Genomic DNA, 23,817 nt, shown 5'->3' with positions numbered 1-23,817 from the left:
TGTTTCTTCCCTTTCTGTTAGTTCTCTCCGATCAAACTCCAACAAACGTAAGTATTTAGCAAGAGCCCAGTTTTGGCTGGTTCAGATCTTATCTATTGCTCTTCTAATTCTTTCAACATTCCCAAGGGAAGAGCCTATGTGCTTCTGTAATTTTTCTCCTCCTTTGAATCTTTGCTTGCACAACTTTAGCATGAGATAGTTTTCTCTCATAGTTTTCTGTTGAAAAACCTCCTTCAACCTCTCCCATATTGCTCTTGCAGTTTTCTTACTTTCTATATGATATATCAATGTATTAACTATTAATAGTTAAGGAGATATGCCCCATGGCCTGCATGTTTGCAGCATCCCATGTCTGCTGATCTCTTCCACTCTCTAATGGTCTCTGTTTTTTTCAGTTCAAAAGACAATCCACATCTTTATTTATTTAGCCACATCTTTACTTTAAATGACCAACTTCTATAGTTCATATCACTCAGTGTCTCTGCAGCCAGATGTAACTTTATAGACCCGAAAGTAGCCATTTCTTGTTCATAAACGTCTTGTTGCCTGTTTTATTATTTCCAGCGCTCTGTGCCTGTAACCCCGTGTAGCAGAGTGCACAGTTCAGATGATCTGAGTGAAAGATCATCCTTACAGAAAAATAATAGTCTCAAATGTCCAATAAGAAATACAAACTGACCAAATCTGTCTACAGCACTGATGACTGACACAAACATTCTAAATTTTAACCAAAGTCTGTACACAGATATACTTACAATACATCAGTGGCGAGAACAAAGACAATGTATATACACATAAATCCCAACATTTTGTCCCCCATACCATTTAACATCTACATAAAACCACTGGGAGAGGTCATCTGTTAGGTATAGGCTATGGTGTCATCAGTATGCTGATGATACCCAGCTCTACCTATCATTTAAGTCAGCTAACACTAGGGAGGCAGTGGATGTCCTGAATTGGTGTCTGCAAGCTGTTATGGATTGAATGGGGGCAAACAAATTGAAACTTAATCCAGATCAGACGGAAGTCCTTTGGTTTGATAAAACTGATTATCTGAGTGGTGAGGTAGATCTGGTCCTGGATGGTGTTGATGGAACTGCCTTGAGGGTGATTGGTCGGCACCCCCAGTTTGCGCAAATGTGGGGAATTTAGCTCAAAGTGGGGAGACAGTTCCAATCAGCCTTAATTTGTGCAAGCATATGAACTAAAAAAAAAAAAAATCAGCTAGAGAGAGAGCTTTTAATTAAATCAAAAAGAAGTTTATTGAAAGCAAAATAATAAGACTAAATTACTAGGCAGCCCTACTGTAAAAGCAATGCAAATATATTTAGAAACAGGCACGTTTAGCTTAAAGTTCCAAATTATGTGTAAACTCCCAGGCGGGCTAGAGGAGATAGAGGAGCAAGGTTGGAGACTAGTGTCCGTCCAGGGAGGTGAAGTGGAAAGCAAGAGAGTTGTAGGAATTAGTGTGGAGGGATGCCCATGAGAATGGCTTCTCGGGGGACCCAGCTTCCTGTGCCTGCTAGGTAAGCTGGCTCGATTGGTACATGGGACAATCCAGGTAGTGATTTCAGCTTAGGTGGCCTCAGTAAAGAGGGATACACCAAGGTGGTCTGCTGGAGTCCTTGTTGCAGTGGAGTCCCAGGTATATAATACCAAAAAAAGCACACTGAGTCATGGGGTTAGAAATACTTATATTCCAAAGCGTGCCTTGGTGTTGTATACCTGCCACAGTTGATGAGCCATCCGTAATTTATGATATAGTAGCAGGCGAAGAGAGGTCTCTGGTTACACACTTCCTCCAGGAAGGCACGAGGTTTCGTTCAGCGTCTGTAAAGAAGCACAAAAGAACAAATCACCACTGAGTACCAAGTCCAACCCATATTCCCTGCAACCAGATCCCCAAGGTCCCGGGTCCAAGGCATCACAGAGGGAAGCCTCAAAGTTGTTGATGGTTTGTCTCCAGTAGCCTGTCCCGAGTGAAGCTGATGAATTTATAGCAGATTGCCAGCTGGAATCAATCAGCGCTCCGCCCAGTCAGCTAGCCTCAATCAGTCTCGTGAATGCTGCAAGCAACTGCTGAGTTTCAACTCCCTGACTTGGTTACGCCGCTTCTCGTGCCTGTGTGCCCTCTGAGATAACACTGGCAGCAAGAGTTCCTCCTAGGATTCGTTACTCTGCTCTGCCTCCTCCACCAAGCCCTCCTCCTGGCCCATCACGAGTGTCTCCTCCCTCCAGTCACAAAGCTGGCCATTGGCATCCTCAGGTAAATTCATTGCTTCCCACTCCCAAGTCCTCAAATGAAGGCCTGACACTTAGGGGCACTTTGCGGTTGTCATGCTCTGCTGAATAGGGGAGTCCATTCAGGCTGTTTCAGAATGCATTGTGTCTGATTTCCCTTCCTCACTAAGAAGGTGTGTGAATCACCTATTGAATTCATAGGAACTGTCAGACTCCCAAGGGACGAAGTGGGCTCCTCACCCTTCGTGACCTCTAGAATGACTGGAGCACCCCCAAAAAAGTCAGCCTCAGGAGGGGAGGAGGTTAGCTTGCTACCTGAGTCCTCCTCCTGGCTTGCTGCATTCAGCCAGTTCCCTCTCCTGGAGAACTCCTGGCTCCCATACTCAGAAGCAGCCCCTCATCATCAGCTGCCTTGTCTTTAAATATCCCAGTATTTAAAGCCTACTTCCAGCCCCATCTCCTTACTGACCTTGCTTTCTGTTTCCTGCCACACCCAACCTAGCTGTCTCCCTAGAGCTGTTTCCCACAGCTCTCCCTGCCTTGCCCTCTCAACCCCACTGGGATCTGACCAGCCTGGGCCCTTCTCATCCCCATGGCCCCTTGAAGGGAATTAAAGCCTCAGAGGAGGCAACCAGATAACATGGTATCCTGACAGGAACGTAGGAAGCTGCCATATACTGAGTTTAATCAAGGCTGATTGTGAGGGAAATTGGAGTGTGCAGATGCATCCAACAGTATCCTGTGCTGGGAAGGGCTTCCCAATAGTTCTATCAAAAGTTTGGATGGGCACCTCTTCAAAGTTGCATCTTGAATTTATCCCTATTGTAATGGAGTCTGCTGTTTCACTTGTCTTATCTGCCTTCCCTTCCTGGCCTAATTGCTTTGTTAGCATCAGGTGTTATCTCTCTTGCGAGAGGATGAGGGGAGTTTAGAGTTCATCTTCAGTCTAAAATGACCTCAGATGCCAGATAACTCACAATAGCTAGTTCTGGAGTCTGCTTAGCTGGGCCCCCACGTAGGGAGAGGGGGTGTGAAGCTAATCCCTTTGCAATTTGTGTTTGTTGCAGCCCAAATCTAGGGGCGACCAGTCCACTGCCAACTAAGTGACTTGTACCCATGTATAACATAAGCTGGGAGCTCACATTGTGGTGCAGCTCCTGGGTATAGCAAAAGTGCAATCTCCAAGCCTGGATATGCAACTGCAACCAGGGAGGCTTCTGGGAGTGGGCAGAATAACCTCAGCTTGTTACAATGGGGTCACACTCCCCCAAAAGACCAAGTTCACCACTTGGGGGTGCTTCTGGACCTGATGCTATCCTTGGAGGGAGAGGGGAAGGCAATGTGCAGGAGGAGTGCCTTTTACCAACTATGACTGGTATGCCAGCTGTGACCCTACTTGGAGAAGTCACTCATGCACTGGTAACACCAAATTGGATTACTTAAACGGGCTCTACTTGAGGCAGCCCTTGAAGGTGGTTTGGAAGCTTCAGCTGGTCCAAAATGCTGCCACAAGAATGCTTGTGGGTGCTAGTTGCTCCTCGAGGATTTACACCTACAGTATACTGCGGCAGCTTCACTGTTTATTAGTTTGCTTCTGAACCTGATTGAAAATGCCATTCTTGACCTTTAAAGCCCTACATGGCTTGGGGCCGGGGGATCTATCAGATTGCATTTGGCATATGAATCTGCCAGTGCTCTTAGTTGATCATCTTGAGTTCTGCCCACCATTGACTGAGATCCAGTTGGTGGAGACAAGAGACAAGATCCAATGCTGTACTTGGAGGCACAGGGGAAGGTGGTGTGCAGGAGTACCTTTTACCAGCTATGAAGATCCGGTTGGTGCGGACAGCTTTCTCGGTTGTGGCCTCTTGGCTATGGAATGCTCTCCTAGAAGAACTTTGCCACACTCCCTCCATTGGGTTTAAAAAATAATAATCTCAAAACCCATCTGTTTAGAGAAGCTTTAACAATATTTTAATGATAAATTGATGGACTTTTGATTTTTTTTTATTGTTTTTAATTTAGTTTGTTTTTAACTGATTTTATTTTATGTTGTGTTTTGTTTGTTTTGTTGTTTTAAAACCTTATATTTCTTTTACTGTTGTGAGCCACCCCAAGCAGTGTTGAGGGGCAGCTCAACACTGGGATATACATATTTTAAATTATCTATCTATCTATCTATATAGTTATCTTAAATGTACCCACTGCTAATCCCATATGTGGCAGCTCTTGCTAGAGTTCATGAGCAAGCTACGGATGGGGAAGCGAACGGGCAGGCTAATGGATGGCCTGGGGGAAGTGGTCCTGGGGGAAGCGGTGACTGGGGAGGCAGGAAGGTGGGGGGAAGGTGTCGGCGGTGGAGGCAGTGCGGGAGGGAAGCTGGGGCGGAAATGGTCTGAATACGGGGGAAGAGCTGAAGGGGAGAGGAGGGGGGAGGGCCAAGAACGAGGGAGGGGGCTGAGAAGGGAGGGAGCAAAGAGGGATGCGGGAGGGCCGAGAACGAGAGGGGAGAAGGAGGGGAGAGAACTAGAGGTGCAGATGGTCTGTGCACGGGCCAGCTAGTAATAATAATAATAATAAATGATTATCTGTGACTGGCGTTTTTCAGGTGGTCAGCTGTTCTGTCACACAGCCTGCCCTCTTTCTCCATAACTGGTCTCCTATCTCATTCTTTTGGATGGTTTATGTGGTGGTAGCAATTTGAATGAACAGATTAGAAAAGTGTTCAAATATCTTGAGAGAGAGAACTTGAGCATCAGTTCCCTGGCTAGAGCTCCAAAATATTCCAAAGCTGTTGCACACAGGCACAAAAACCATATGTATAAATTATTACTCAAGGAGCACTAGTTATAGTTAAGCACTCTGTTTTTCCTTTGAATCAACCAACCTTCCCAAACCAGCATTTGGGAGAGTAATCAGGCAAAGTCAGCATGCTGTCACTATGTACTTGCTGCCTGTTAAACTATATGATTTTGTATCTAGGTTTTGGATTCTGAGCAGGATCCAGCTGAGCATGTCCCAGAGGTAGAAGAAGATCTAGACCTTCTTTATGACACCCTTGATATGGACAACCCTAGTGACAGTGGCCCTGACATGGAAGATGATGACAGTGTCCTCAGCACTCCTAAACCAAAACTAAAGTAAGAGGGTCTGATGACAGCCTTGAACATTCATAGATTACTGCCTATTCGGATAACAGGAGCTGGGGCAGCAAAGCTGGTGGTGGCTATAGTAAAAGATGCAGGGAGTTCATCCTTGCATTCTCTTACTGTTAGCTGCTCCAAAGATTTGTTACTAAAACCTTCAAGAATCTGGAGAAATCCTTGTTATCATTTGAACATATGCCAAACTTAGGGTCTGCTTTCCTTTGTGTCTTTTGAAGGTTTGAAGCTCCTAAGCTTTCCATTCGTACTCACAAGCTTCAGGAGATGGTATCTCTGTGAGAAATAAGGAGGGGAAAGTTTGATTATAGGTTCTTAGCAGTGCATAAGAAAAGACAGTTTGGTGAACCCCTAGGCCAGGGGTGTCAAACTCAATTGAGTGGTGGGTTGGAATTGATTCCAGTGCATCTTCAGAGGCCACACATAGCCTTCTGCTGCCTTCCGTTGCCTCATGCCTGCCTTGCACCACCCACCCTGCCGTTTAAATCAGCTGAATGCACTACTTTTATACCAGAATATGATCCCGAAAAATTTAAGTATTTTTTTACTTTTTTTGGAAGAAATTCTGAATATCATACTTTCTGATGACTTAAAGATACCAAATTTTGCAAACACAACCCTGCCAGTGAAATTAGCAGAATGCACTACTTCTTACACCAGAATATGCTCAGGGAAATTTTTTTTTCTAATTTAAAAAGAAATTCTGATCTTAACTAACATACTTAACTGTTAAAGTTCTCAACAGATTTTTAATATTCAGTAATCAAATCAATCATTCCAAAGCAGCAACATAACCCAAGTAAAGCAGAGCTCCTCTTTCCCCCTCTCTTAACCTCTACTCACCCTTCTTTTTTCCACCACCACCTTCTCTTTTTTTCAGTCTCTTCCTTACCTAGAGAAAATGTCCCCATGCTGTCTTATGTTGTTGTTGTTGTTTTCTCCCCCTCCCCATTCTTTATCTCCCATCTCTCTCTTCTGCGCTACTGCTCTGTGTGCTGAAAAGCCTGAGGGAGGAAGTGAGTGGCAGCGATAAGGAGGAAGGAAGCAACTCATAACTTCCACTGGTTACTCATAGTGTGGTGGGAAGAAAGAGAGAAAAATATTGTCACCAGCAAAGGCACATGGTGGGAAGAGGAAGCTTGCCGGTTGGAGAGAAATAAGTATATGTGCTGCCTCTTCTATAGCAGCAGTGAGGGAAGGTGAGAAAGGAGGTGGTGGGACTCATCCTGGTCTCACATGAACTGTTCAATTGATCTCTATGGGCCTGATCCAGCCTGTGAGCCAGCAGTTTTGTGCCCTAGCCCTAGGCTGTGTTAGATGAGACGTTAGTGATTATGTTGTTAGCAGGAGGTATATGTGACAGGACACATTTAATCTTTTGTTTCCCATAACCATCTACCTCTATGAAGGATTAATCAGAGGCTGAAATTTTTGATGTTAAACATGTTTAACTCTAGCCCGGTTCTGACATTATGCTGTAAGCATGTACAAATATCTGTACACTGTTTGGAAGTGATGCCCCTGGCCTCCCTACGAATCCTAGGGCTCTTGCCAGTTGGAGCCCTTCTTGTATGCTGACCCCTCATCATTGGCCAGGGGTCCTCTAAATTGTCCCTGACAGCTGGGACAATTCTTGTAAGATCTCTCTCTCTCTCTCTCTTTTGGCTTTTTAAAATTTTTATTGGTTTTTATAATATCTTAATAATCCCGTTACATCTAATTAAGTAAATATTGACTTCCCGTTCACCAATCTGTGCGATTCATTAACTATACAAGTCAACCATTGCTATAGTAATTCAAAACATATATCCTACACATTGCAAACTCTGCTATTATTACTAAATTTCAAACCCTGCTGAAAGGTCCATATTAGAAAAATAGTTCTTTAAGTATAGTAAGAATGGTTTCCAATCTTCTTTAAAACATTCCAAGTTTTCATCCCTTATCAGTGCTGTAAGTTTTGCCATCTCAGCATATTCCAAAATTTTTATCAACCAATCTTCCTTTGAGGACATTTCATTGTCCTTCCATTTCTGCGCATATACTATTCTGGCCACCGTGGTTGCATACATTAAAAAATGTTACGTTTCTTCTGGAAAACGCTCCTTGCGTTATTCCCAGCAGGAAGGATTCTGGCCTCTTAGGAAATGTCATTTTAAAATTTTTCTTCAGCTTATTATATATCATATCCCAAAAGGCCTTTGCCTTCCCGCAAGACCACCACATATGAAGAAAAAGTTCCTTCACAGTGTCCAGATTTCCAACATTTGTTTGGAACATTTTTATACATTAATGCTAATTTTGGGGGTGTCAAATACCACCTGTACATCATCTTATAATAATTTTCTTTTAAAGTATAACATGCAGTGAACTTTAAATCCATTTTCCATATTTTCCCCCAATCTGCCATATCTATATTATGACCCACATCTTGAGCCCATTTTACCATAGTTGTTTTAACCACTTCATCTCTTGTCTCCTCCAAAAGCAACAACTTATACATCTCAGAAACTAATTTTTCATAGTTTTCACACAGCTCCTTCTCAAATCTCAACATTTGATCCTCAAATCCAACTTTAAGATCCTTCTTATAGATTTCATTTAACTGATGGTACTGAAACCAGTTACTAACCAAATTTTGAACTTCAATTAGATTTTTTAATTTACAGCCCTTTTCTTGGAAACATAACAAATCCCTATAGGTACCCCATTCAGTTTGCATATTTGTCTCTTTATGTGCTAAAGCAGGCTTCCCCAAACTGCAGCCCTCCAGATGTTGCTGAACTACAACTCCCAGCATCCCTAGCCACAAAATTGTGGCTAGGGATGCTGGGAGTTGTAGTTCAGCAACATCTGGAGGGCCGCAGTTTGGGGAAGCCTCTTCAATCGGGGATAGCCATAATGGAGTTTTAGATTCCAACCATTTTTTATATGTTACCCACACTCTCATTAGACTCCTTCTTACATAGTGATTAAGAAAATCTTTATGCACTTTACTTTTATCGTACCACAGATAAGAATGCCATCCAAACCTTCTATCAAATCCTTCCAGATCAAGTATTCTGGGATTTCTTAATGTTATCCATTCTTTTAACCATGTCAAACAAACAGCATCAAAATACAGCCTTAAATCGGGCAGGGTAAGACCACCTCTTTTTTTAGCATCTGTTAAATTTTTAAATTTAATTCTTGGTCTTTTCCCTTGCCAAACAAATTTGGTTATGTCTTTTTGCCACTGCTTGAAACAAGTTAACATGTTAATTATAGGAATAGTCTGAAAAAGAAACAACATTTTAGGTAAAACATTCATCTTCACAACTGAAATTCTTCCCATTAAAGATAAGTTCATTCTAGTCCATCTTTGCAAATCAATTTTTACTGTATTCCATATTTTGATATAATTATTTAAAAACAACAAAGAGTTTTTGTTTGTCAACCAGACACCCAAGTTCTTAATTTTCTTCTCCAATTATTTCTGGTCCATATTTTTTGTCAACACCTTCGTTTTAGTCTTATTTATATAAAACCCAGCCAGTTGGCCAAATTGTTGTATTTTTTGCAAGAGTCTTCCAATCTTCTCTAATGGATTTTCTAAAAAAAACACCATATCATCCGCAAAGGCTCTAAGTTTATACTCCCGTTTCCCAACTTTCGGGCCTTTTATTTGATCATCTTCTCTAATATTTCTGCAAAGCACTTCCAGTACTAATATAAAAAGTAATGGGGAAAGTGGACATCCTTGTCTAGTTCCTTTTTGTATTTTATAATTATCTGATAGTTCCCCATTTATAATAATTTTAGCGTATTGCTCTGAATATATTGTCTTAATAGCCCTAATAAAATTATTACCAACTCCCATTACATCCAGTAGTCTCCACATAAACTGCCATGATACATTACCAAATGCATTCTCTGCATCCAGGAGGATCATAGCCATCTGTTTATCATGGTGTTTTTCATAATACTCCAATACATACAGAACTGTTCTCACATTATCTCTTAATTGCCGTTTTGGCAAAAAGCCTGCTTGAGCTTCATGAATAAAAAGTCTTAATATAACCTTCATTCTCCTTGCCAAAATGGCAGCAAAAAGTTTATAATCATTATTTAATAGTGAAATTGGCCTGTAGTTCTTGACTTGCATTAAATCTTGATCCGGTTTTGGAATTACTGCAATATTGGCATACTTCCAAGACTCCAGAATAATTCCTCTTTGCAAAATATCATTCATCGTCCATTGCAAAGGCTGTAATATTTGATCTTTAAAAGATTTGTAGTACGAAGCTGGTAACCCATCGGGCCCTGGCACCTTATTAGCTTTGCTTTGATTTATTACTTCAGTTATTTCCATTATTGATATCGGTGCATTCATAATTTCTATATGGTCCTTAGAAAGTTTTGGAATGTTTTGTGTCTTGAGAAATTTGTCGATTTTTATATCTTCTACTTTGTTTCCTTTATATAATTCAGAATAGTATCTAAAGAATTCCCTTTTTATTTCCCTTTCATCTCAGGAAAACCCATTTGGTGTTGATATCTTGGATATGTACTTATTCTTTTTCTCACTTCTAATTTTCCAAGCCAACAACTTGCCTGGTTTGTTTGCAAATTCAAATGACTTTTGCTTCGCATATTTTAAGTTCCGTTCAACTTCATTTAATAGTAACATAAGAGAGCTGCTGCTGAAGCACTTTAATGACTTGAATAGTCTTCTTCTTGTTTTTAGCCCATAGAAGTTCTCTTTCTTTTTTAGAAATCTCCATCAATAATCCCTCTTTTTTCAGTCCCCTTTGTTTTTTAAAGTATGCATTTTGTTGTATAAAAAAACCCTCTCATAACCCCTTTTCCTGCATCCCAAACTATTTTATTGTCCATTCCTTGGTTTAAATTCAGTTCAAAATAATACTTTAACTTCCTTTTGGCTTTCTCCACAACTTCTGCTTTTTTCCAGCAAGTATTCAGTCTTCAGCGAAAGGAAACCGCTCCCTTCTTCTTCCATGTAAAGCAAATTGCATTATGATCTGAAAAGGTTCTGGGCAAGATATCCATTCTTTTCATACATGGCGTAATAGATTTGGATGTCCAGACCATATCTATCCTTGAATGAGATTTGTATCTTTCAGAGAAATAAGTATACTCCTTTGCATTTGAGTTTTTGATTCTCCACAAGTCGTAGAGATCCATATGTTCTACTAAATCAAAAAAAGCTTTAGGTAGCCTGCCTTGCAGATTCCTTTCAGACATATCAGATTTTCCATCCAAGGATGTAGATACAACCCCATTAAAATCTCCCAGTAAAACTAAATTAGCATTCGATACCTCAGCCATCTTCTGTTCTAAATATTTATAAAATTCTACTTTTTTTTCCATTGGGTGCATAAATCCCAATTATCACCGTTTTTATTCCAGAAACTAAGATTTCCAAAGCTAGCACCCTACCTTCTTCATCATTAAAAATCAACTTGGGTTCAAATTGTTGTTTCACATAAAGCACTACCCCTCTTTTTTTTTCCTGTCAGAGGAAATGAATTCTTGTCCCAAGGCCTTATTAACCAAATATTTTCTATCTTGTTTTCTAATATGTGTCTTTTGTAAGCATACAATGTCCAAGCTTTGTTTTTTAAGAAAATGAAAAACTTTTACCCTTTTGGTTTTATTATTTAATCCATTTACATTCCATGAAGCTATTTTATAATCCATCTTGGCTAGTTAGAATTATGTGTTGAAGGCACTGGGTGCTCAGAAGTTAAAGTTTTTTTATATTTCCGCCAAAATTCTTGTGTTTTGAGGAGCTCTGTGAATCTATTCCTCTTCCCCTTGTAGAAAAAGGAGACTTCCCATCTAAAACATATTCCATTGGTGTTTAAAGCATCTGTTAAAAATTTGTAATCCTTACGTTTCCTTAAAATCCTGGATGGTATTTCTTTCAGAACTTTTACCTGTTGAGCTTCAATGGTAAGGGCTTTGGCAAAATGTGCTTGCAGTATCTGCTCTGTAATTGATTTGGAGTTGAATTGAACCATGCAATCCCTATATAATTTGTTTGTTGTGGCATATTCAGAATTCATACGGAAAGCTGAATCTATCTGCTGTTCCATCTCTTCACTTGAAATTCCCAAAAGTAGTGCAAGTTCCTCCCTAAGCACTTTTTTGATATCTTGACCAGTTTTTTCTGGGATTCCTCTAAACTTCAGGAAATGCTCTTTTTGCCTCAGTTCCAACAAAGCCATCTGATCTAATAATTTTTCCCTGTCATCTCTTATTGATCCCATGTCTTGCTCCAGGCTTTCCACCCTTCTTTTAAATTCTTTGTTGTCTTCCGCCAATTTTTTACTGTCTCCTCAGTATTTGATGTTCTCTTATTAAGTGTTTGTATATCCTGACTTACTTGTTGGAGAGTGCCAGTATTTGCTTCTAGTAACTGTTTCATAGCAACTAGTGTCTCATTTAACTCTGAAGACATTTTCCCTTCACCCAGGCCTGGGTTTGGAACAGAAAGTCTCCTAGTTTGTGTTTGGGTCTGTGTTTGGCTCTGCTGCTTTGCCTTTTGCATTATTTACAACTCCTCCAGCAACACAGCCCTTACAGCAAGATTCAGCCTCCTTGTTGTCCAAGAAAGTAGAGGCCTGCAATTATTTTCCAGATAGACTCAGCTCCAGACTGCAACCCTTCTGTCTTATCACCGCCAGTTTAATTTTCCCCACAGTTCAATAATCCGTCTTCTTCCTCTAATTGGTGCACTTCATGATAGACATATTCAACAGCAAACAGCAAATCACTTGTTCCTTGAGTTAAACTCGCTCAGGAGGTACTAAATAAATAAATAATAATTCCAACTGCTTTGCTTTTTTAAGTTTTGAAACTTTTAGCCATCAGTTCAATTTTTAAAATCCAGCATTTAATACACAGATTGAATACCCATCCTTAATTTATAGTTGGCAGATTTACGACAACTTCACAGCATCGGCTTGAGATCTGTCCAATCTTTACAGCAAAAGCAGGTAGAATTCCAGCAATTTATCACTAATCACGCTGAGAGGTGAGCTTCTTGAACTTTAACCATTAATTATAATCCAAACCGAAAGAAATTGGATGCCAGACCGGCTTCTGTCCATTGGATTTCTGATGGAGTGTAGCTTGATGAGTCCCAGCCCCCACTGCTCGACTTAAATCAAAGCTGTACTTTCCAGCGCAGCCTTGAAATAAGGAGCAGGCTCCGGGGGATGCAGTGGTCAATCTTGATACAAACCCTTTAATCCAGGGTGGTGAGGGGGGGGGTTATGAAGGCTCAAAAACCCCCAAAATAACTCCTCCTCGGTCTCCCCTATCGGGAAGCATGCAGCCTCGTTGGCAGTCCAACCGGAAGTCAATTCTTGTGAGATTTCAGCCACCTCCGAGACTTCAGGCCAAGAGCCCCCCAAGCTCTTGCCACTTTCAAGCAAGACCTTGCCTGTGTGCTGCTTGGGCCAGTTTAGGGCATCAGTCAGGATGGTAGCGATGCTGCCCAATACAAATCCAGTATGTACTTGATCTTAGTCTCATTTATCTTAGACAGATATCTGTCTGATTTCTTGAATAATTTGTTTCACTTTTTAATGCATTGGCACAGTGCCTAAGGGAATGAAGAGATTAAAACAACTCTCTATGTGGATAACAATATGCTAAGCTTGAACAAACCATCAATGCATTAAAAAGTAAAACAAATTATCCAAGAAATCAGACAGATATCTAAGATAAATGAGACCAAGATCAAGTATAACTTGTTTCTCTTGGTCTTCTCTGATAGAATTAGCTAAACTCTCAATAAAGATGGTAAATAATAGTGATGGTAAGGGACACTCTTTAAGTGCCATTTAAATTAAACTTCACTTGAGCATTTATAGCAGATTGCAATTCAGCTGTGAAATGGCTCTCCAAACTTTTTTTTTTTAAATACAAGATGTAAGTAACATCTCTTCATCCATTCAGATTCTTTAGGTTAAAAAGCGTGCTTGCTGATTTTTGTTTCATTTATTACAGAAATTGCTCTTCTAATGTTATCCTTTAATTCCGTAATCCAAGACCCTTGGCTTGTTTGGAAAGCACTGTGCCTTGAAGAGATGTGTTAGGCAGAAATTCATCAGGGGACCTCTAGCTAGTGATTGTGGAAGTTGCATTGAATTTCTGCCTTGATGCATCCCTTCCAGCTCAATGCCAAGCTGAAAGACCAAGACCAAGTGTAGGTGGATGAAGCCTCATTTCTAGAGTCAGCATAATCTATGAGACTGAACAAAGCCTTTACAGCTAATATGATATGGAAGAATGAATGAAAGTTTAAAGCAGCTTAACTCTCATCTTAAACTGAAGATTTTGGATTACTGAATAGATAATTGCTGTTGAGAAATGACATCAGAGGCAGATCTCTAATCAGACGCTTAACTCTCATTAATGGTAGGGATGTGCATGAATCGTGATTCGAACAGCAAAGCGCAACACATCCCCAGCACATTTAAAAGGGAGGAGAGCAGGTCCATACCTGCTCCTCTGCCGTTTACTGCCATTTCCTGTTTTGGTGATGCTGCCCCCAGCTATCATTGTGCGATGGTGGCACTCCCCACAGTTGCCCTCATGCAATGGAGGGACACACATGGCCTCCACACATGCTGGAAATCATGACACACATGGCCTCTGAACCATGCACATGCACTGAGGCCATTTATGTGCCGCTGTTGCATGCAAGCACCAGTGCACAATGATAGTTGGGAGGGGGGAGCTCTCCTGAAATAGGAAGTGGTGGTGAGCGGTGGAGGAGCAGCAGGAGGTATGGATCTGCTCTCTTCCCTTTTAAAGGTGCCAGGAATGTGTTGCAAATTGCTGTTCAAATCACAATTCGTGCACATCCCTATTTAATGGAACAGATGATTACACTACAGTTTAAATATGGTCATGCTAGGACTTTGGTGAACCTCTAGAGAAGAATTCTGTAAAAAAAAGTTTCACTACTCTAGATATTTTGTAAATGTTTTCATTGTTTGAATTTGGTGCACACACAGTATTAACACAGCACTTTCAGTTGGTAATGTAGCATTAGCTGCAGAAATGTTTTCTAGTGAGGTCAGATAGTGATTACTTTTCAGTCCACTCACTAGAGGAAATGTGTCATAAGTACAACAGATTGCTAAGTGAATAAGGTTGGAGTATTAAGCAAGAATAGCATGGAGAAACTCCACTGGCAACCACCCACAAGTTATCCTGGTTTGGCCCTTCATTTTTCCCTCAGTTAGAGGAGTGAAGGAAGGAAAATTATGATCCACTCCTAATCTTTCTGAGTAAAAATATATTTGAACAAGTCCTACCCTTGTCTTGTGTCACTACTGAAGCAAATATGATATGGATGTTGTTTCATTTATGTGCTTTTTATCATCATGCTTTCCTGAAGTGTTACTCTGATGCTGATGGGGAAATGGAGACAAAATCTTCCACCATACTCTGGCATGCTATGCACACAACAGGCTGCAATCTTGATATCTGGAGTTCTTAGCAAACAAATGGCCTCTGTTGTAATGGTCTTTGTTTTCTTACTATAGACCATACTTTGAAGGCTTATCACACTCAAGTTCCCAGACGGAAATTGGGAGCCTCTACAGCATCAGAAGTCAGAGAGAGCCACCCAGTCCTGTAAGTTGTGCTTCCAGAATAACATTGGTCTATACATGAAACTAACAGCAAAACAGCTGTTCAATTGTTTATCCTCAATTAATTGGAATCTCTTGGTGCAGATGTGGAGTTGTCCTTGACCTACAAATGTTTGCTTTTTGAAAGTGGGCTGTAGCTCAGTGGTAGAGCATCTGCTTTGCATGTAGAAGATCCCAGGTTCAGTCTCTGGCATCTCCATGTAGGACTGTGAGAGACTTCTGCCTGAAATCTTGGAGAGCTGCTGCTGCCTCATAAGGCAGCTTCCCATGTTCCTAAGTGGACTTCAGACAGGGAGATATTTCAGGTTTGTAGTTCAGCTGGAGAGGAGTTCCTTCCCTCTCAGGCTTGACAGGTCATGTTGTATTTCTGTATTGTTCAACAGAAAATGTAGCATTTACTAAAAATTTAATGAAAAAATGGTTTGCTGCTGTTTCATCCAGGCAGCAAGAGTTGCTCACTATTATTTTGAGCAGTGCTAAGGACTACCTTGTCCAAGAACTAGCCAAGTATGTACCACTCCTTTTTCTTACTCTTGTACAAAACAGATAGAAGTTCCTGAAAACATCAAGATCTTTGAAAGTAAACAACCAGCAGACCGTCTCTCAGACACTGTATCACATGTAAGTAGAACAGACACTTTAAAATCAGACAGTTAAAATCATAAACAAAATATTCACTGAATTCAGCTATATCCTCGTTATCCGTGGAGGTTCCATTCTCACCTACAACCATGAATAACAAAACTGTGGATAACAAGACCTTGAGTCAATGGGAATGAGGGTTAGGTTACTAGAGATTTTTTTTAAAGGGCTAAAAAAGCAGGGAAGAGTCAGAAATAAGAGCAATAGTGTACCTTAACATGCTCTCCATGCCCCCCCACCCCAATTCCTTTGATTGCCCATGAAAAGTCACGGGATAAATTTTTTTTAAGAAAGCTACAAAATGGCTCAATTCAGCAAGATGGTGGCTGGAGATTATTTAATGACATAAACAGTAATTTCCAACCACCTAGGAACAATGGATAGGTGAATTTTCACTATTTTTAAAACTGTGGATAACAAGGTGAGGTGTACATGGCCCGACCACGAACATGTGAAACCATGGGTGCCGGGAGGCTGCTGCGCATGTACCCTGGCCATTTTTGCACTATCATTTTGCACCAAATGCACCATCATTTGGGAAGCTGCTGCTCATGCACCCTCACCCTGCATGACCTCACCACGCAAATGGCTAGTGCACATGCACTAAGGCCTCCAAACTGTCTGCCACCACCTTGGAAAGGGCCAGAATGGTCTGAAAATGCCCTTAGAAGGGGGGGTGGCCCTTCGCCCTTAGAAGGGGGCAGCCGGGGGGGGGGACTGCCAGAGACACCACCACCCCCATGGCCACCAGCAGCACCTCCCAAGGCCGCCGAACTTGGCAGCAAGGTTTTTATCATTATTATTATTTTTAAAAAACAAACCTATAGAACCCCCCAAGCTGGCCCGGGGAGTTTGGCTCGAGCCGAACCAGGCTCACTCCAGCTCAAGGGCAGGTCCTCAAGCCAGACCTGTTCGATGTTGAACTGGCCAGTTTGAACATCCCTACAGCTGGTATCAGCAACCAGTGCCCAACTTGTCAAACATAGAGCCTGTGCCAGAAACCCAGGGTATAGCGAGGAGTCTGTGTACTGCCCACTCTGTTGCAACCCTGGTCAAACCGTCAGTCTCACAGTTGGTGCTAAAGCTGGGCTAACATTTTGAAAGTCACTTGGGGTTTCATAGCTCCCATGACATCTCTGGGTCTATCCCAGCATGGTGTAGTGGTTAGAGTGCTGGACTAGGACTGGGGAGACCTGAGTTCAAATCCCCATTCAGCCATGAGACTTGCTGGGTGACTCTGGGCCAGTTACTTCTCTCTCCACCTAAGCTACTTTGCAGGGTTGTTGTGAGGAGAAACTTAAGTTTGTAGTACACCACTCTGTGCTCCTTGGAGGAAGAGCAGGATATAAAATGTAAGAAATGTAAAATATCCCAAATAGTAAGATTGTGTGGTCAGGTCTAAAAGATACCATTGTCATGGATGGATCGTTATCTTCTGAGGGCACCGATCATTGCTCTCTTAAGTCTCCAGTAGGGTAGTGAGACAATTACGATAGGTCACCTGTAGAAATGTGGGGCCAACTGAATTCCAGAACTCTCTAGGCAATTTTCCCACCAGTCTTCGTGATTTTTCTGTTGATGGCTCTGTTGATCTGTGAATAACACACTGAGGAGATGGTTAATAATTAGCATTGACATAGCAGTTTTGTTCAAAATGTTTCACATACCTTATTGATAGTCCTTTCAACAATCCCATAAGGAGGTCCGTATTATTATCCTTGTGTTGCAGTTGGAATCTGAAGGCAGAATTGCATATGATGTTTAAACTGTTAGCCTTCATGAGCTTTGTTTTTCTTTAGTTACTAGCCAGATCAGGGCCTTCCGCAGATTGGAACCATAGCAGGGTGAGGGCTTTAACGTTATAGGGAGTGAAGCTTCATGTCACTCCCACTGCCCTGCCATGATTCCAGATCCAGTCTGCAGGGGATGCTTCATGTGGCTGCCATTTACTAAAGAAAAACTAAGCCTGTTGGGGCTATTAATGCTTTAAACATCATGTGTACTGTGGCCCTGGGAGAGTAGCTTGCGTAAGGCTTAATTAATTTATGGCCTCAATTAATTTATGGCCTGAATTAATTTCAGGACTTGTCCCCAGACCCCAGCCCCAAGATGACACTGACAACCAAATAGTGGGTATAAAGGGCCACAACTTTATTAATCAAATTAATTTGAGTTAGCGGACTGTAGGAGGGTAAGCACTCCACCCCCCAGACAGTGCGGGTCTGAAAAGACCGGGTTCAAACTTCACAGTCCTTCCCCGTGCCTTGCATGGGCAACACACCCCGACTCCGGAAGTAAGCAAGTAAAAACCCGCTCCTTTCCCTTCATAGTCAACCCAAGCAGGGGTCTGGACACTTCTAGGCCTTCACACACCCCGGACCACTCAGCCCTAGGATTTGTGAAGTCTTGAAGAAGAAGGCTTCATGGCAAATCATCCCTGGGCCAAAAACCAAAAGAGATCGATTGCCCAATTTACCCATTTAAGTGTCCAAGGGTGCTCACTGATGTCACATCCCTTTTCCCTTACCACCCATCCCGCACTGTCCCTGCCACAGAGGGAGGTCAGCCAACTTGGCCTTCCGCCCCAACCCCCTCCAAGAGTTCGACAAACCAACGCCACCAGGCAATTCCCTACAACTCACGCCCCTCTGGAGCAATAAAATGAAGACAGATTGGCCATGGCTTGTCAAACCAAGGATAGCCCAGTCCGCTTACCCAGCCAACACCCCACCAGGTACACCACCACATTCTTGGGAGGGATACTAGCTGCTCGCTATACCACCAATGTTGGAAGCAACATACTCCGTGCCATACTCTGGCTACCCACCCAGCAATGCTGGCACACTTTCCCAAACTGAGTTGGGTACACAGCAGCAAGGTGCTGGCTCGCTTCCAAGCCCAGAGGCTATGGAATGGCAGCATAACAGAACACATGCAGGAGCCGCTGCTCTGCCAGCACCTCCAAAGGAACGGAAGGATTGCACATCCGGCCGGCCGCCCAGCACATGCCGGCATGCTTCCCCAAACCGAGTTGGGTGCACATCTGTGAGGAGTTGGCCAGATTGCAGGCCCCAAAGACCACGTCATGGCCACAGATCAGAACCTGCACAGGAGCCGCTGCTCTGCCATTGCCTGCGAAAGGAACAGAAGGATTTTAACGCCCAGCACCAAGCCAGGGAGTGCACCACCCAGCTCGACGTACATATTACAGAAAGTGCCCAGACCCAGCTGCCCCATACGCTTTGAATAGCAGCAGCATCAGAGCCCCTTGAAGGGCCGAAGGCAAGCTAAGGCAAAGAGCAGGTTCACCCTGTTAATAAGCACCTTGCAGAATGCTGCCATTAGCTGATATGCATCAGAGGCTGGCCGATACCAGCCTGAAGAAGCCCCTCAAGATGGTGGCGGTAGCACAGCTTACCACCACGCCCCAAACTGGGTGTAAGGCATCACCTCTGGCCTAAGCAAGTGTGTTCACCTGACCCTAACCTCTCTGATCAGCTGTTGACCAGCGCGGAAGTAACCACACTCCTCCCACTAGCAGGAAAGTTCAGGCAGGTCTGCACAAGCAAGAACCTTACACTGGGGTGGATGTCTGAGATCAAGTTCACCCAAAATAAACCTAGCTAACACTGCTTGAAGCAGTCCTGCCTCAGCAACGGGTCAAGCAGGGATTACAACCATTGAATTCCTGCTCCCACCATTCTGCCCTGTAGCCCTAACGACCAAGAGGGGCATGGGGAATGGAGTTGGCTAGTTTGGGGGCTTCTTCTCTTCCATGTCTGTTCACGCCTCTGTGAGCCCTCCCCAAAAGAAAGTACTCAAGCACTCTTTGGGATTGCTCGCACTTTGCTTCTACCCCCAAACGCCTCCATCCTTCTCTCTGAGCACCATGCCTTTATGGGTCACTCTCTGCCCCCTCATGCAGACAACATTTAGGTACAGCCCCTTTCCTATCATCGCACACCTCTGAATACCATAGTGTAGCTTACCTTACCTGAATGTCTGTGCCAAACCTTTAAAAGCTGTTGCTCCCAAGAGCTCGCTAACTGCCACAGCAATGGGAGTAGGTTGACCCTGAAAAACACCCTGCTATACATTTTACCTTCTGAGGTCGGTAAAATGAGTACCCAGAATGTTGGGGGCAATATGCTAAATCATTGTAAACCGCTTAGAGAGCTCCGGCTATAAAGTGGTATATAAATGTAAGTGCTATTGCTATTGCTATATACAAGAATTTTTTCTATCCACAACAGCAGAAGCAGGTGAAGGCACCCCATCCATAAGAGTGCCAGCACTCCATGCCATGCCTCAGGGGCAGGGTGTATATGCCATCAGTCCAGCAGCCTCCCAGTATGAGACAGACATGGTATCCCTCCCAGTGCCAAAATGATACGTGGCAGGCAGATATTACTTGCTCAGTCAAGAATGGTGCTAAGCACTGGCAGCGCTGATAATGGATGCAGCTTAATATCCACCTCCTCGCACCCCCTACCTGCATTCAGGCAATGTGAGGCATAGATGAGCTAATCTCGAAGTGTCTGACCTCTGTAGGTTGCTAACCTGCTTCCCACCTCTCATCAATGCCTTCTGTCCAACCATGCAGTTTATGTTGGGTCCAGACAGAATTACAGGGACAGTGGACGTAATGTCCCCTGTGTTTGCATATTGTGCTCCTATAAAGCCAAATTTATTAAAAGGGAAGAAACCCTTAGTGATGCTTAGCTTAAAAGCAAGAACTCCATCACAAAGGCAAGAACGTCCATTACAAAATGGATGTGGTCCTTTTATTAGTTATCACTTCATAGGACACCAAGCCAGGGCTGCATATTTTCAATATATAACAACCCTTTTACTCTCCTTATCCTAAGTGTATTATCCAATTAATTGCTGGGCTAATACTAAACTAAACTCTGGTTTATGGAAATGCATTAACGTAGGGATGTGAGCCTCCACTTGTGCTACGCGACAGGCAGTTTAAAGAAAGGATGCAGTATATCAGCTGGATCAACCTTGGTGTAAGGTAACCCTCTATGTCCATCCCAATTTCTAATCTAACTGCCTGGGGAGTCTCCTTACAGGGTGAAAAATAGCTTTCATGTACCAGTTCACCTGAGCTGTATGGTGTAAGCTGCCCCAGCACACCTAGATCCCATACTCAGGGACCTGGGGGAATCCCCTGGGGGCCGTGGGTCCATGGCACCAGAAAACTCAGGGGATACTTGCCTAACTGGATGTGCCAGAGATGAGGCCATCCCCTCATTTGCCTATGTTAAGGCGTGGGCCCATCTGCACCACCAGTGGATCCATCGTCAGTGTTGTGGGTCCAGGCAATGCTTAGAATTTAGTTCCACAATGATCCCCATGTGTTTTCTCCAAATATATGCAATAACTAGACTCCCCCAACTGCCCTGTAACTGGAGCATGTGCTCTGCCTTAGCTCTGCTGGTTACTACTGAAGGTAAAATCACAACCCCAGTCAACCCGATGCCAGCCAAGACCCTACCCTCCGTCCATTTGACACTAACCACAGTTGTAGTTCCAAGCATGGAAACTGAGGAAAATGTGTGTGTGTGTGGGTCACCCTCTGCAATCCCAAGGGGCCCCCAAAGGCCCTAAGGCTAGGCCAGGCACACACCCCAGGAGGCTATCACCCACTCTGGGCCTCTGCCCACCCGCACCAAAGCAAAGGCCTATCCAGCCCACCACAGTGGCCTGCAAGCAACTGGGCTGAAGCCCAAAACCGGGGCACCGCTGTGCCAATTGAAGGAGCTTTCTCAGAGCTCTGCCACCACCACTGCTGAGTCACTGCTTCCTCCACTCTGCTGCCAAGGCCGCAGGCAGGCACGCTATCACGCCGCAGGCCGCCTGGTAACTGGAGGAGCCGCATGAGCGAGCTCCTCTCTGGATGAAAGCAAACGCTGGACTGAATGTTTGGGGCGGGGAGCTGCTGGAGCAGCCATGCTAGCCCCGCCTCATCAAGGCCCCTGGCCAATACGGTGTCTTCTAGGGCCTGTGCTAGGGATGGGGCTGGGACAAATCACCCTCCCTAAAGCACAAGGCCTTGGGATGGGCATTCCTGTCTCAGCTTTTGATCACTATACTTTACCAGCTACAGGTCATTTCAGGACACAAACTAGCCTTTTGCCATACCATCCACCAACTTATTTTTCTGCAGAACAGCTGACAGATCTGTATGGCATTGATATCTGTTCTTCCCCCTCATATTGGGACCATTTGGAGATTTGTGAGGCTAGTGAACTTTTCTTGGAGCCAAGAAAATTGGAAACTTTAAGAGAGGAATCTTGACAAGAATAAAAACAGAAAGAGAGAGTTTATATTCCCTTGTTAAAAGTGCATGATTTAAGAGTTTAGCTAGATATATCACCATTCTATAGGATATTCGCTTTCATGTTATTTGTTATGTTTGTAGGAGAATCAACAGCAAGAAGACACACCAGAAACAGAACAGCTCTCCATTTTAGATATCTTCATTGAAAATCTTCCACCAAGTGGCAGGATTACAAAGACAGAATCTCTCATAATTCCTACCATCAGGTAACCTGTCTAAATAGCAGCAACTGGCAAAAACATATCATCTAAAAGCTGCCTCCTGTCTGGAAACAGGTGGCCCCATCCGGATTCTATTTAACTTGTTATAACTAAGCACTGTTTTGCACTGCTTCCAATCTGATTTTGCTTTTGACTCAGGTTCACCTTAGGGATGTGCACAAACTGGTTTGGAGGTCCTGCATTTGTCCCACTTCGGAGGTGGGGGGTTTACCTTTAAGGTGCAGGGAGGGTCCTCATCCCTGCCCCGCCACATTTCCCCTGCCGGCACCCTCCCCAAAATTGCTTGCGCGGGGTGGCAGCGTATCTCCTTACCGCCCCAGTCAGCGTTGTACCAGAAGTGGCTCGCATGCGCTATATCCACCTCAGTTGTGCTTGGCAGCATTCAAACAGGGGTGTTAGTTTAGCTGAGTGTCATTTCTTTGAGTGCTTACCTCACCCTTACATAAGATCAATCCAATATGAAGAGTTACTATTGTAACTCCTCTCCCAAATACGCACGAGTTTTTCAACAACTTCCAGTACATTCACATTTCTTAAGTTTTCTATTCCCCATGTTAGAAAAGGTAAGATAATTTCAGATTTTGCCTTGATCAGATATGTATCAGGCAGAAATTCTTCAGGAGCATTTCCAGGAAGTGACTAGGGAAACTGCACCTATCTACTAGGATACATCTCTCCCCAGCCCAACGTCCAACTGAAAGACCAAGGAAAAGTGTGGGTAAATGGAGCCTCATTTCTAAAGCCATCATCATACAAAGTCTTTACAGCTTATATGGCACAGAAGTTAACATGGGCACCTTAACTTGCAATTTCCACTCTTTTTAGGGCACGAGTGAAAACATAAAGCATTTTAACTCTAGATGAAAATTTTTAGATTACTGAATTTCCTGGTGTTTAGAAAGGAAAGCTGCTTAGACACTATGGGGAAGAGCTTACCCAAACCACAAGGTAGAACCTCCCAGTGTTGAACACCAAAAGCATTGTAAAAACTTCAACTAAGATAATCACACTCTCCCACCTGCTGCCTGAAAAAGCACAATTAAACGAAATTAGTGGATTCATTAATAGTGATTGTGTGATCCCATCTCATGATTATTCAACAGTGAATAAGGACACAACAAGAAGCAGGTAATATATGTTCACTTTAAGTCTGTGCTTCATTTTTTTCCTTTTTCTTAAAAAAACCCACACATAAAAAAAACCATATACTTTAACCACCCTGTCCAAAACTACAGATGATCTTCCCAGAAATTTCCCATAAACCTCACAGTTCTCCTGCTTGATTTAATTTTCTTCAGATGGTGTTATCAACAAAATAGTGTAAAAGATGTGGTGCTCCGTGCCACACCGGGTAGGAGCAGCGGCAGCAGGAAAGCCAGCTGCATCCTTGACAACATTGCCTGATGCAAGACCACCATACTGGTTATGGGCAATGCTGTGGGCACTGCAGCTTCAAAAGCCCTACTGCACAGACTCTCTCAGCAGGCAAGATGCATTTTTTCTGCATCTTAAAACATCACTTTGAG

The 23,817-nt window shown here is 43.1% G+C and overlaps 1 protein-coding gene across 11 annotated transcripts in view; it reads left to right on the top strand.

Annotated features, from left to right (window-relative positions):
• The window catches only part of PACS2 (phosphofurin acidic cluster sorting protein 2), a 256,899-nt gene that overhangs the window by 117,987 nt on the left and 115,095 nt on the right, over positions 1-23,817 (top strand). For all 11 annotated transcript variants that reach the window (XR_008306723.1, XM_053248447.1, XM_053248442.1 and 8 more), the window contains exons 9-12: positions 5,227-5,384; positions 14,972-15,062; positions 15,626-15,700; positions 22,152-22,276. Coding sequence is in view for 10 of the 11 variants with exons in the window: in XM_053248447.1 (XP_053104422.1) it covers positions 5,227-5,384; positions 14,972-15,062; positions 15,626-15,700; positions 22,152-22,276 (449 nt within the window). In the remaining variant the exon portion in view is untranslated. The remainder of the gene's footprint in view (positions 1-5,226; positions 5,385-14,971; positions 15,063-15,625; positions 15,701-22,151; positions 22,277-23,817) is intronic.

The sequence above is a fragment of the Hemicordylus capensis genome, chromosome 4, assembly GCF_027244095.1.
Source record: "Hemicordylus capensis ecotype Gifberg chromosome 4, rHemCap1.1.pri, whole genome shotgun sequence".
NCBI lineage: Eukaryota > Metazoa > Chordata > Lepidosauria > Squamata > Cordylidae > Hemicordylus > Hemicordylus capensis.
This window is presented reverse-complemented; position numbering and strand designations above follow the sequence as displayed.